Source organism: Cavia porcellus, unplaced genomic scaffold, assembly GCF_034190915.1.
Source record: "Cavia porcellus strain 051 isolate PalLab524CR breed Dunkin Hartley unplaced genomic scaffold, mCavPor4.1 scaffold_11, whole genome shotgun sequence".
Taxonomy (NCBI): domain Eukaryota; kingdom Metazoa; phylum Chordata; class Mammalia; order Rodentia; family Caviidae; genus Cavia; species Cavia porcellus.
The window spans coordinates 43,775,758-43,790,155 of NW_026947494.1; the positions used below are offsets into that span (position 1 = coordinate 43,775,758).

The 14,398-nt window shown below is 37.0% G+C and overlaps 2 protein-coding genes across 3 annotated transcripts in view; one reads left to right on the top strand and one right to left on the bottom strand.

Annotated features, from left to right (window-relative positions):
• Dhx29 (DExH-box helicase 29) overlaps window positions 1-3,990 on the bottom strand; it is a 48,777-nt gene extending 44,787 nt beyond the window's left edge. Inside the window, exon 1 of one of the 2 annotated variants that reach the window (XM_063258148.1) lies at window positions 3,485-3,990. In XM_063258148.1, the coding sequence (XP_063114218.1) occupies window positions 3,485-3,665 (181 nt within the window). In that variant the 5' untranslated portion in view covers window positions 3,666-3,990. The remainder of the gene's footprint in view (window positions 1-3,484) is intronic. The other variant, XM_003470262.5, reaches the window with a different exon arrangement.
• A 106-nt stretch (window positions 3,991-4,096) lies between these two features.
• Mtrex (Mtr4 exosome RNA helicase) overlaps window positions 4,097-14,398 on the top strand; it is an 83,194-nt gene continuing 72,892 nt past the window's right edge. Inside the window, exon 1 of the mRNA XM_003470260.5 lies at window positions 4,097-4,286. Coding sequence (XP_003470308.1) covers window positions 4,153-4,286 — 134 coding nt within the window. The 5' untranslated portion in view covers window positions 4,097-4,152. The remainder of the gene's footprint in view (window positions 4,287-14,398) is intronic.

The window sequence follows — 14,398 nt, forward strand, 5'->3', positions numbered from 1 at the left end:
TCTCTGCCTAGAAGGCCCACCCCAGAAACTAACTTACACATCTCCTTTGCTCAAATATTGCCTCTGTGTGATGTCTTCTGGCCAACCTCTTTAAAAATGCTATTTTTTTCTATTCTTCTCTCTTTGCCTATCAGGTATGTTAAATTTCATAGCACTTAGCATAACTAAATGTAGAAGAAATTTTGCTTATCTTCTAAAGTAAGTCTCCATCTTGCCCTCCTCCTGCCCCAGCCAAAATGAAAGTCTTAGAAAAGTGATGTTTTCTTCCAGTGTTATCTCCATGGCCTAAAATTTTTCTTGGCACATTAATAGCTCTTCAAAATTTTTTTGAGAAACAAATGAAACAAACAGGAATGGCAAGAATACCCAAAATTGTGCCGAGAGCCGTTTACTGGCATCAATAGTTTTTGACCTTTAGATTACAACACATTTTGATAAACTGGGCTGTATATGATCCTTCTAAGTAGCCGAAAAAATAACGAGAGGTCAAACTAACTGTATACAATAGGAACTGCAAAGAAGTGAAAAGTTCCTCACTTTTTTCCTCCAAAGAAGGCCTATTACATTTTCTAAAAATACTCAAAAAGAAAATTTAAAACTTCATTACAAATTTAGTAGACAACTGCTTGTTTTCTCTCTTTTGATTTCTTTTAATAATTCCTTTGAATTTTTCTTTACCATTTATCCAAGGAACTTTTAAAATTATTTTTTCATAGCATTAGAATAAATATCACAGTGACATTAACACATTTTCACTACATTCTGTTACTTTGTAGTATATATAAAATGTGTAGTTCCTCATGTACCATAGAACAAGACCTAACTATCAAAAAGAATGACGTACACAACCATGATGCATGGGTTATGCATACTGGAGAGTTCAAAAAATGGGTAGCCGGGCACACACTTGGGAGACTGATGCGAGACAATCACAAATTTGAGTCCTGCCTGAGTGATTTAGCAAGACACTATCTCAAAACAAAACAATTTCAAAGTGCTGGGGATATACCTACCTCATTGGTAGAGTGCTCTGGGATTTGATTCCTGGGAGAGAGAGAGAGAGAGAGAGAGAGAGAGAGAGAGAGAGAGAGAGAGAGAGATAGATACCCAAACAGGGTACTATAGGATTTTGACAGATGGTATTTCAGACAGGCAGCATTTCATGAAGAGAAAATTACAGTAAGCTAACAGTTCCATTCGAAGCAATGGAAATATACTAGATTTGCTATAGTTAAAAACAAGGATTAGTAAAAAGGCTGGAAAGAGGGCCTTCCATGGTAGCTGAGTGGATTTTACTATGAAGTCAATGAGGATGCTATAGAACAAATGACAAGTGGTATTACCAAGTAGCATTTTTGGAAGACAAATCTGATGCTTGTATGTTAGAAAGAATAGAGAAAAAAAAGTGAGAGGGTGCATAGGAAAAATAATAAGTGAAGAGACAGAGCCATGGTCACAGATTGAATGCAAGGATGAAAGGAAAGCATTTAAAGTAATGTTTGATCTTCGACAAACAAGAAGGTGGAGCAGGACCTAATGTTGCTTGTAAAGTTACCCATGATGGAAAAGATGAAAGTAATGGAACTAGACGAACTCTCCAAGGAGATCTGTGGGTGGAAACTATACTGCCAAGGACACCTTCAGAAAGGGTCACATTTGGGGACTGCAGGAAAGAAAAGCCAAAGAATACAACAAATGACTGTGTGGCAGTTATTACTCTGTTGATCAGCATCAGATTTACTTTCCATGTGCCTTTTACTGACATTTGTTTGAATTTTCTGAAAATTTGGTAGATGGTGTTTCGGATAGGCAGCACAACAAATTACACAGTGAGGAAGTATTCTCCAAGCCCCGAATAGTGATATATAAATGTAATCCCAGCACTTGGGAGGCTGTGGCAGGAGGACTGCCTTGAATTGAAGGCCAGCCTGGCTAAAAAGTGAGTTCAAAGTCAGCCTGAACTACTACATAGTGATACCTTGTCTCAAAAAACAAAAAACAATACAATAACAAAAACCAAAAAAAAAAAAAAAAAAAAAAAAAAAGCCAAACAACGAAAAAAGTATTATCCAATTTCTAGGTGAAAATTGGTATTCACCTATTTTTCCAGTCTTTTCCTTTGGCAATGTTGATATTTTATGACCTCCTAATGCAACAGAAAATGCCCCCACCATTCAGTATATTTCAGTTTGTTAGTTGCCCAGGTAGTAGTTCCTGATCCAGTTCCAGTGGCTCCTGTCTCTTAGAAATGGCTGTCACTATGATGCATACTATATAAACCAATTCCCAACTGACAAACCATTCTGCCACTATACTTCCTGCTTGCTTATTCCACGTAAATCCAAGACCACCAGAGATTAGGGCCTGATATTTTGGGAACAATCCCGATCAGTGCTCGTTGACATAAATAAATCTGCCTCCAAATCCTGGGTATCCTTTTGGTGTTTCTACTTGCTGTTACACTCAAGACTCCCAAGCTTTTTTTTTTTTTTTTAATTCAAGATCTTTGCATATTGTGCTCCTAAGCTCTCTCTGGTATAGTACACTATTTTTGCCATGGTTTACAAAGTTAATCCCTTCCCATCCTGTGCTCTCACCTGTCACTTTTTCAGGCCATTTATCATTGCTGTTCTTATCTAGTAAGAATTAGGTGATCTTCTTTAACCCTTTTCAGGAGTTTCTTTGTGGCATTTATTGACTATAAAGCAATACACCTGTGTGATTAGCTAATACCTATCTCCAGTATTTGACCCGAAAGCTGCATGAGATGTGTCTAATTTGTTCATCTCACTTTCAACATCGTATCAGACATATGGGAAATATTTGTAGAGACACATATGTAAATACACACATACATGCTTAGTAAAGATTTGTTGATGAACACCCCAATAAGAACAACAACGTAAGAGAAACATGTAATTTTCATCTGAAGCAAGAATCGGTCATCTCTGTTATCCAACCAATTGGCAGAGTAAGCAAAAATGCAAAGCTGCAGGGAACAGTTCAGATATTTTTACAATCGGTTACATCCATGTTCAGTGAACATTGTACTTCTTACTAAGTACTGATTTTTCCAGAACACAGAGGAACGACATCGTTGTTGAGAACGCTAAGAAGTTCTGGTTAAAAAAAAAAAAAAAAAAAAAAAAAGGAGATAACCTTAGAAGATAAGAATTCCATTTCTACCTGTCTCTGCTAACTGATAATGGCTCAGGCCGGATGCCTGCCGAAAACGCACTAGTATGTTCTTGGAAGGAGAAAAGTGAGATCAGAAGGGAGACGCTACTGCAACAGGACTACCATCAAAACTCTGGAGTCCTAAAATGCTTAGATCGATGTCCATAAAGGCCACCCCTGGAGAGCTAATAGCCCCGGGTGTAGGAAAAACGAATTTTGAGCCCACGAATTTAAGCGGGTTTGAAGGCTTTACTCGGCAGGAGGAACAAGATCTCAGGACGGATAGGAGCCGCGCGACGCCTCGTACCTTGCTTGACTCGGGATTCCCGAGCGCTGGGAGCGACCGCGGGGGTCTGCCTGGCCACCGGTTTCTTGCTTTGGGCTTCCCCAACAGCTCCGGCCTCGGCAGTTTTGGCTCGGGAAGCAGACACGGCGGCTCGGACAGCCGCAGCCCCCGGGGTCTTGTGTTTCTTGTTCTTGCCACCCATGTTACAGCAGTGACAGAAAACTCTCCCAGGTCCACGTTTCAGCTCGCCTACTGCAGAAACCTGAAGACCTCTTCGCTTTACCTAGCTCCCGCCTTGCCAACTAAGATGCTCTATCCGGGTTTCTCCGGTCAGGGTGACTGCTCCTTCGCAATTGGCCTGATTTACCGGACCCCGCCTCCTCGCTATCCCTTTCTGTCCTAGCCTTTAGATACCGCGTGTAGTGTACAGGGTACACTCTTTGGCTCCTGACTTGCCTACCCATCAGTAATGGAAAAGGAAAAAGCAAAACCATTTAAAATAAAACAAAACAAAACCCGAAGAGCAGCAAACAAAATGGAAACATAAAACAAAAAGGGTCAGGTGGTTTTACGACTTGATTACTTTTGCCTCTTACGGGCCACTGTTGCGCCTTTGCGTGGCGTCACTGCCGGTGCGGTGTCGTGGGGCATTGTGGGTAGGACCGAGAGTCGGTCTTGCTGCTCCGAAGATGGCGGACGCTTTTGGGGATGAACTGTTCAGCGTGTTCGAAGACGAGTCAACTACTGAACCCGGAGCCAATAAAGACAAAGAAAAAGAGAAGGGAAAGTGGAAAGGACCGACAGGGTCTTCAGAAAAGAGCGGGTAAGGAAGATGTCCAAGTTTTTATTTTAGAGTGTTGGTTCAGGGAAACATGGATTATTTTTTCCAGGTGTGCTTGTCTGGAGGCAGCGTGAGTTCGTGCCGCGGTGCTTCCTTAGACGCGCGTGGCTGACCCTACACCTATCTTTGGCGTGGGATAGCGAGGGTCTTAAGGTTTCTCTTGATGTGGAGGCACTAGCCTATTACCTAGACTTAGTTTTTAATAAGCTACGATTTAATGAGCAGTTGAGTAACGGTGGAACGAATTTAGAAAAAAGTGTTTCAGAGAGGAAAGGGCAAAAAAGAAATAAGGGAGAGGTATCTAATGTTGAACGTACAGTTTTCTCGTCCATAAAGAGGAGATTCAACTCTGTTTCCTACTAAGGTTGTGAGGATTAAATGAGATGTGTAAAATGGCTAACGAACCATACCTACCACATTTTGAAGTTAAATGCTAGACCACGGTGAGATTGTTAAGAGAAATTTAAAATTTACTGGGCCCTATAATACATATGGTCGCCATAAAATGTACAGAACCATTTATGGAACTAAGAAAAGCTATTACTGGATTTTAGGTAGAGTAAGGACGTTCATCGTTGGTAAAATTTATTCTGCATTGTGAAGAGAGATACTCTGTAGGTGAATGAATTAAGTTAGACATAATTTTGCTTTCAAGACATTTGTCTCTAGGCAAAGAGAAAAGAGCACTGTTACAGTAAAATTACAGTATGTGTTGTGACATTTAATATTGTGTGAAATTCAGGAAAGAGAGATTACTGTTTGTAATGTGCAGGAAACTGTTAGATGCAATAGGATTTTCTGGATTGAGATGTTGTGAGTGGTGCCAAGATTGCTTTTTTTAGAGCACAAATTAGGCTAAAAGGGAGTGTTTGCTTTTTTTTTTTTAATCTTTTAATCTTTTTATCGGTACTGGGGATCAAATTCACAACCGCCTGCTTGCAAGGCAGATACTTATGCCACTGAGCTAAATCCCCAGCCCCTATTTTTTTTTTTTTTTTTGAGTGTTTGGTTTTGAATTACCAGACGTAACCCAGAGAAAAATGTTGCTTTTATCACATTTTCTTTACACACAGTAGAGTACTACTCAGACATGAAAAAGGATATATGCAAGTAATTTGTAAGAAAATGATGAATCTTGAGTCTGTAATCCTAAATGAAGTTAGTCAGACACAGAGGATAAATATTGAGAGGTTTCTCTTACATGAAAAACCTAAAATATAAGTAATTTAAAGAATAAAAGAGAAATAGAAGGAAGCAAGTAGACTTTGTGAGATTGAGAAGAGGATTTGGAAATGGGGGAAATGTAGAGTGGTTGAGGAAATAAACATTATCAAGGTATGATACTTCCATGTATCGGTTCTCCACGATTAATATAATTATGTATTGCAAAGGTATACCAACAGTAAAAAATAAAATCCCTAGAAATACATTTCTATATTGGTTTTAGATTTTAAGAGATCTCAAATATTTAACAAACAGGAGTTTTGATTTAATTTTAAACCTTTTGAACAATGTTTTTAGAATTTTTTTCCTAATTTTGCTAAACAGATGGTTTAGGAAAACTAATTTGGTAGTAGTTGCCAGAGTGTACTGCAAGGATAGATGTTTACAAAAAATAAATTGTTGTGGCTTGTGTTTTGATGTACCCCCAATGGCTCATGTGATGATAAGTGGAGCTTTTTCAGAGGTGGCCGGAAATGCTTGTGAGGAAGTGTAGTGACACTTAATACAGAATTTATAGAGAAGTACATAAGACTAAAGGAGAGAATTAGAGGGATTGCAGAAAAGTAAGTGTGAACTGTCACATAAGAACAAAGTGGAGAATAGTCTCCTATCATTGAGTTGAAAGAGAGTTTGGAGGAACTTTTCAGAAAAAAATGAGAAAGTATGACAGGTTCCTTGTTTTCTCCTTTCTGCAAGACAGGCATTATTAATAGTTGCTGAGTGTTTAAGTGGGCAGTTGTAATTTAAGACAATATGTATATGTATAATTTCTCATTTCATATTTTGTCAAAATTAATGTCGTAAAGTTACTCTGTTTGGCAGTGCAGTAAGGGCCATCCGCTTGAAAAACCTTCCAAAATGAAATTTGGAAGGAAATAACTTTCATTTAATTTGTTAGGAAAAATGCCAGTAGTAGAGAAGGGAAATACATGAGAAAGTACGGAACATTAGAAATGGGGTTTTGTGTACTATCAAGATTTTAGCTAGTCCTTATTCTCCAGGCTAGTGTTGAGGAACTTATTACACACATTTGTTATTTTGAAAGCTCTAAAAGATTTAACTGTCACTGCAGGCACTTTTAAGAAAAACAATCTAATTTGCCTGATTTCAGCTGTTGTACCACTTGTATCATGATAATAAACTATTGTCTAATCTGTGTAACACAGGAGGACAAACATGGAACTTTATCAGAACTCGTCCTACATATTTAATACGATACACCAAGTGGGTGCTTTGAAAAAACTGAGATTTTGTTAAACTATGTGTGTGCAGAGGGGTGTGTATAAAGGAGCTCCGTGTACTTACATGTACCCCTGCTTCAATAATATTAATTCATAGTCTGGTTCCACACACATTACCTCCCTTTAAAATCAAGTGTTACTTATCTGACTTCCTCTTTAGTATTTATCTCATCCAACAAAACTAATGCTGGTTTAATATTGTTGATTACTCAACCCACAGTGAGATTTCTCCTATCCTGTTAAAGGTGTTTTGATAGTTGATTTGAATCAGGATTGAAACAAAGCCCATACATTTTTAGTTGTCCTGTAGGTTTAACCTCTCATCCTTCCAAACAAATCAGTGGCATAAGGAAAAAAGAAACTGTTGTAGAAGAGAAATGAAAGTACCTTATTTGTTCTGAGAAGTTTCCCACATCCTGGATTTCTTTTTCGTGCTGTGATTTAACTTAACTCCACTTTTATTTTCTATAAACAGGCTTTGTATGTAGATCCACACTGCTCAATATAATAGTCATCATTATTAGTAACTATCACATAAAGTATAGCTTATCAGATATAATGCACATCATATTTTTGAAAACTTTGTATGAAAGAAAGTAAAATTACTCAGTTTTATGTTTTTTCTTTGAGACTAGTCTCACTATGTAGCTCAGGCTAGTCTTGAGCTCACAGGGTTCCTGCTACCTCAGCCTAAATGCTGAAATTACAGGTGTGCACCATATCTGGCCTTAATTTTTATCTTGATTATAGTTGAAATGATAATATTTTTTGTGTAGGTCTAAGTAAAACACTTAAAATTTGTCTTACTAGCTTTTAATATGTTTGGAAAACAGTTACACATCTTGCATTACTTAAATATACATATATATTTTACAGTTCTGGAAACTTATGGTAGATTCAGTATCAGTTGTTTTAGATGACAATGCCTCATAACTTTCATCATAAGATGAAAGATGTCTGATTGTTCTACACTGAGATTAATAGTTTAAAGTGGTGCCAGCCTCTCAATCCCTCATTAACCATTTACTTAAGAATTTTGCCACCTGTTGATGATTGCTTAAATCTGTTATTTTACTAATAGTTGCAAAGCGGTGAATTTCTGTTTTTCTTTCTGCATCTTACTATCTAAAATCTAAAAAGACCTGTTACCTTAGCTGGGGATGGTAGCACACACCTGTAATGCACTCGAGAGGCTGAGGCAAGAGGATTGTCATAAGGCCAGCCTGGGTTATACACAGTTCAGTGCTAATCTGAACTGCATAGTGAGACCCTGTCACAAACAAACGTACACACCTGTTACCTCATCAGCTATTCGTTTACTTTGAAATAAAGCTCATAAAAAGAAAGCAGTGTTACCTCTTGTGTCTCTTTGTAAGTTCTTAAGAACTGAGTTGTACCTTAAGCATGTATGTCTGTCTGACCTAATTTATTTCCTTCCTTCTACATATAATTAACGTACAGGAAAGTGTAGTTAAGACAACGAATATTTCCATCACCTCTAAAAGTTTCTTTGTACCTGTTCCTAATGCATCCCTATCTCTAGCCCTGCTTCAGAGAAGTGCTGATTTTTCGGCTGTTGAACAGCTTGCATTTTGTGGAGTTTTACTTAAATTCAACATTATTTAAAATTCTGTTTGTTTATTTATTTATTTATTTTTTGTCTCTCTCTTTTTTATCGGTACCGGGGATCAAACTCACAACTGCCTGCTTGCAAGGCAGGCAGTTAGGCCGCTGAGCTAAATCCCCAGCCCCTAAAATTCTGTTTAAATACAATGTCTTTTCTTGCCTGGGTTTTATTATTTTTGAGATTCATTCATGTAGCATATATCAGTTGTTTGTTCTTTTTTTTATTACTGAGTAGTATTCTGGCTTATGGATGTACCAAATTTGTTTATGCCCTTATCCATTGATGGACATTTAGTTTGTTTCTGTCTTTAAAATTACATATTCATTGCAGTAGTGGAAATTTTTTAACACATGGCATTTGCACTGAGCTACTTCCTCAGCCCACTTTTCTTTTTATTATTTTGAAATAGGGCCTCACTGAGTGTCTAAGTTGCTCAGCCTGGGCTCAAATTTGGAATTCTCTTGGCTCAGCCTCTCAGTATCTGGAGCCATCATGCTGACTTCCGTTATTACTTTTGATACTTGGATTTCCAATCAGAGATCATGAGAACCCTTCGAGTTGGCTTTTGTGAACTTTTAACAAGACTGTGTTAAGTCTTTTGATAACCTGAGCTTTTTTTCCCCTCCAAATCCATTTTATTTTCGGGTAGAAAAGAAAAACCGAAACAAAATTTAAAAACACATCAGTCAGATGGCAACAATGGTATATATATTGCACATTATCATCCCCAAATCATTTCACCCATTGTATAAGACATGTGTTCAATTGTCCGAACAATACCAGCACAGATCTTTCTTTTCAGTGAACTCAGAAAAATCAGTAGTGTAACTATCTTAACTATTTTTATATACATGTACATACACAATATACATATACACTTATATATGTGTTGCTTCTTTCAACTTCTCACACTAATGAGACAATATGATGTTTGCACATGTCTTATTTCACTAATGAATTTGTTCTCAATTTGTATCCATTTACTTATAAATGTCTATGTGCTTCTTGATTGCTCAGTACCCATTGTATAAAAATACCACATCTTTTTTTATTCATTCCTCAGTTGATGGACATTTAGGTTGTTACCAAGATCTGGCTATTACAAATTGTGCTGCTATAAACATGTGTGCACATACATAGCTGTGGTATGATGTTTTTTAATTCTTTTGGGAAGATACCCAGAAAGAGGAATAGATGGGTTGAATGGGACCTAGTCCTAGTTTTTTGAAGAATCTCCACACTGATTTCCACAGTGGTTGCACCAGTTTGTATTCCCACCAACAGTGGAGAAGGGTTCCTTTTTCCCCATACCCCCTCCAGGATTTGTCATTGCTTGAATTTTTTATAATAGTCATGCTTTCTGGGGTGAAATGGAATCTCAGTGGATAACTTATACTTTATGGGAAAGTTGTCAGAATGACATTACCATTCTGGCATACTTGTTACCTAAATATCCCAAACATTAATGTTTCATATTTGTTTTGTCCTATGTTCCTCCTTTTCCCATTACACACATATGCATGTGTTAATATGTACGTTCATGTGTTTATACTTTACTTTCAACTGTGTAGAGGAAGATGTGGGTATGTTGCCAGTTTTCTTCTAAATTCTTTAGTGTATACTTTCTCAAAATAAGGGCATTCTTTTATATTACCACAGTATACATTACAATGATCAGAATTAGAAAATTGTGTCTGGTACCACGTCTGATCCATATGTCATTTGAGGCTAGCCTCAGCAACTTAGCAAGACTGTCTTAGCAAGACTGTATCAAAATAAATTTTTTTTTTCAAAAAGGGCTTAGCATGTGGCTTTCTAGTAGAATAGTTGCTTAGCATGTGTGAAGCTCTAGGTTCAATCCCTGGTACCATCTTATAAAAAAGTATGTAGTTAACATTGATATGATATTGTTATTTATAGACTTAACTCTGATTGTCTTAATGTTATGGGATTCTACATTGGATTACATGATTTAATCTGCCAGATTTGTTGCTCGGTCTAAATGGCCAAGTTTGGTGCCCCTTTCTTGTGCTGTAAAGAGAAGTATGCTGTCCTTATGAATTTCCAGAAGTAACATTTTTAGATCATTTCAGTAAGTCCAAGTTTAAAAGTAAATTGATTACCTATATATGACACTTTGTTTCTACATAACTCAGATCTTGTAATTATACATATTCTACTTGTAACATACATAAAACACTACCCCCAGAAAACAAACAAACAGGAGACCTAGAAGTCTAGCACACAGTGTTAAAGACTGTTAAGTTACTCTTCACAAGATAATCTTTTGCACATGGAAAGGTGATGAGGTGAAGGGAGGAAAGAGGATTAAAAAGAATTCAGATGTGTTGTATATGTATCAACTCCACAAGAAATGTGATCATGGTATACTACAAACATGTATGTACTAAGAAAAAACCAACGAATTATAAGGTATTCTAAATGAAATGTTCTACTCTGATTTTAGTGGCAGGTTTGTGAAAAGTTAACGTCTTGTTCTATTCAGATTTACATTAATATAATAATCACATGTATATAATTATTGCATTCATTCCTGTACCAAAAGCACAATATTCAAAAGGTGACCAAAATTCAAGGTTAAGATGCAATACTTTGGTTAATCTGGTTACAAATATATATATATATGACATTAAAATTAAAATAACTATTACAATTACAGTCCTTATTTCCTATTAAATTTTTAACATGGCATGGCAAGACTAAAATAAGGGATCTCCTGCAATTGAGATGTACTCTTTCTTTTAGGTGAAAGACTTCAGTTCATTTTTTTTCATTGTCCTGTTCTTCTAAAGGAAAACATTCTCCTCTGTTTAATCTTTTTTTTTTTTTTTAAATCGGTACCAGGGATCGAACTCATGACTGTGTGCTTGCGAGGCAGGCACTTATGCCACTGAGCTAAATCCCCAGCCCTTCTTAGTAATTTTTTTTTTTTAATCGAACAATGTAGTTTGCTTTGTTTTGTTTTGTTTTTGTTTTGGCACTGGAGATCAAACTCATGACTTCACGCTTGCCAGGCAGGTGCTTATGCTGCTGAGCTAAATCCCTGCCCCACCTCTGTTTAATCTTTGCATCCCACAATTCCACTGGAATTCCAATTCCTTCCATCTGGCCAAATGCTTCAAATTTCTCTACTAGCTCTTTGCTCTAAATTTCCAAGATAGATCTGGTCAGAAGCTCTCAGAAGTAACCATGCTACCCTCCCAACAGTATACTGCACTGAAATTTTTCTGCCACCTGGGTAATATCTCTATAAAAACAAGCAAAATGAAGACTAACTTTCAGCCAAAACACATTATCTACTTGGGATCCAGCAGCCGATGCAGTCTTTCTCATTAGAAGCCTCCTGAGCTTCATCTTAACCGGCAGCATTGCCATCAGTACTCTCATTTTCCATGCTCTGCTCAGTCTCTTCAGTATACTTTATAGCACATAGGGGCTTTTTGGCCAGTCTCTCCAAAACTTTCCAAATTAATTCCCAGAGCTCTTAAGCCATGTGGCCAGGCAACATAACAGAATGACCCCACTGTCCGTTCCAATTTTTGTTGTAGTCAGGGGTTGCAAGGAGAACAATTACATACAAAACACAAAATTTACATTATTTTATGATGGTCACCCAGAATTAAATACAAGAAAGTACAGGAATTCTGTCCACAACACTAAAGACCTAAGAAATCCATCCAAGGGCCTGGATCCCGCAGCAATGTCCTGCATGAGTCCAACTGAAGACCTAGAGCCCATGACAGTATTTTCCACAAGTCCAACTGGAGGCCCAGAGCCCATGACATTGACTCATGAAAGCCTATGTCATGGATCTGCATTGGGAACGCTCACAGGTCAACAAGATGAAGGATCTATCTGTGGGAGTAGGTTGAGGGTTCTACACTGGAGCCAAGAAACAGTGCTCAAAATAGTCACCAGGGCTCCCCTGAAAAAAAGTACCACAGCCATCCTCAGTGACAAGAACCCAAGCTTCCCTGACAAAGAGATCTGTGGTGTACATATCAGGAAGCCAGCGTGATAATTTCTGGAGATTAAACAGCACACATCTTCCCCTCTGGAGCCAGAAAGCAATGCTCAAGTAAGGACCAAAGCTTCCCCAAAGTGAACTGCAGCCATTTTCATTGACAAGGTCCCAAGTTCCTCTGATAATAATGGCTGGATTCTTATTGGGAAAGTTAGCCATGACAAGTCCCTCCAGGAGAACCAATGGCTTCAAACAACAACACTTAGGAGAACCCACAGCACTATACACTTCCTCTCCCTGTCCCCTTTTATGCTGAAAACTTTCCTCAGATGGGCCATCTATATTCAGCACCATGCTGATTTAATTCAGTTGATACTGACCAGCAGTTTTTAATCCATTACAATAATTTTTTTTAGCTTGATAACTAGTCTCAGATTGTAGAATTATTTTAAATACAATGGATGAACTGGTGCTTACTCAGAATAATAGAATATTAGAACTGAAAGATACTATAATTATTGTCCAACTGTATTAAATTTTCTGAGGACCAAGGATATTGATGGCTTGTTCAAAGGCAGTATGCATTAGTATTCAACACCCAGGCTAGGAAATTGGCAGTGACTTGTTTTGGTACTGGGGATCAAGTTTTTTTAATTTTAGAAGGCATCAACTTAGAAAGGTTTACACATATAGATCAATATCATTGTGTGTTACTTTTTTTTGAAAACTAGTGGAACATATAAAGAAAAATATGAAGGTTATGGAATGAGTTTTTATGGCATGAGCACACTTATACAGCCACTACTCAAGGAAAAGAAGAATATTATAGAAACTTCTTTTTATCTGTCACAAAAATTACTGTTGTGGAAAAACATCAGATTTTTCCATCTGACTCAGTATATAAATGAAATCACAAAAAACACTCGTTTGTGTTTGGCTTTGGCTAAGTATTGTTTGCAGAATTTTATATAAACTTAAATGTGAATAGCAGCTCTAGCAGTGGCTCTCAAAGTGTGATTGAGTTCTGATATGAAGTTAGAGGAAAAGTCACAATTATGCAAAAATTCTATTATAATATTCTGGCTTTTTTTCAGTTATGGACCTGTGTGAGGCTGGATTTTTCTTCATAGTCTTCAACTAAAGCATTATATCACATCAAGTTGAATGCAAATAGGTGACAGATTTGCAGCAGTATGGGACAGTGCCATTCTTATTTTTAAAATATTTTTATAAAAGTTATTTTTTGTTAAAAATGTTTTGGTTGTTACCATTTTAAGGCTAATAAATTAATGAGTAATTAGGGAACAGTGATGGGAGAATTGAACCCAGGGCCTAAGTATGCAGCATTCTGCCACTGATTTATTCTCCCACACCCCTATAATACTTTTAAGTTTTAGTTTTAATATCTGATGTGAGTATTAATAGATAAAATCCCATAAGTACAGTTCTTTGGAATCCTGTATAATTTTTAAGACTCAGTAAGGATTCTGAAACCAAAACATTTTAGCTCCTGACCTAGTATCAACTACGTTTCCTGTTCAGGAGAAGAATTCACCTTCTTTTTGTGTACTTATGAACCATTTGAGTATCCTTTCTTATAACTTCCCTATTAAATCTTAGGTCACTTTTTTATGTTTTTTAAATTGTTTTATACTTCTTACATCAGTATTTTAGAGCTTTAGGAATGCATATCTTTTGTCTTGTCTCTTTCTTAATTTGTTTTAGTATGTGTTAGTAATGGGGTCACATTCATCATAGGATTTGTGCATATAGAACACATTTTAATTCTTTTTTGTTCCCTTCCTCTCAAACCTTCTTCCCCCCCCATTTACAAAAGCTCTATATCCTTTTCTTTAAATCCCTTTTCTCATTTTTACTTCTTGTCCCCCTCTCACCTCTTGTTCTCTTTCCCATTTAGAAAAGTTCTTCCTACTTCCTAACACCCAGCTTCCATTTTGCTTCTTACTTACACTTTCAGTTTCTTACACAGTAGAAACAGTATAATATTTAAACTTGT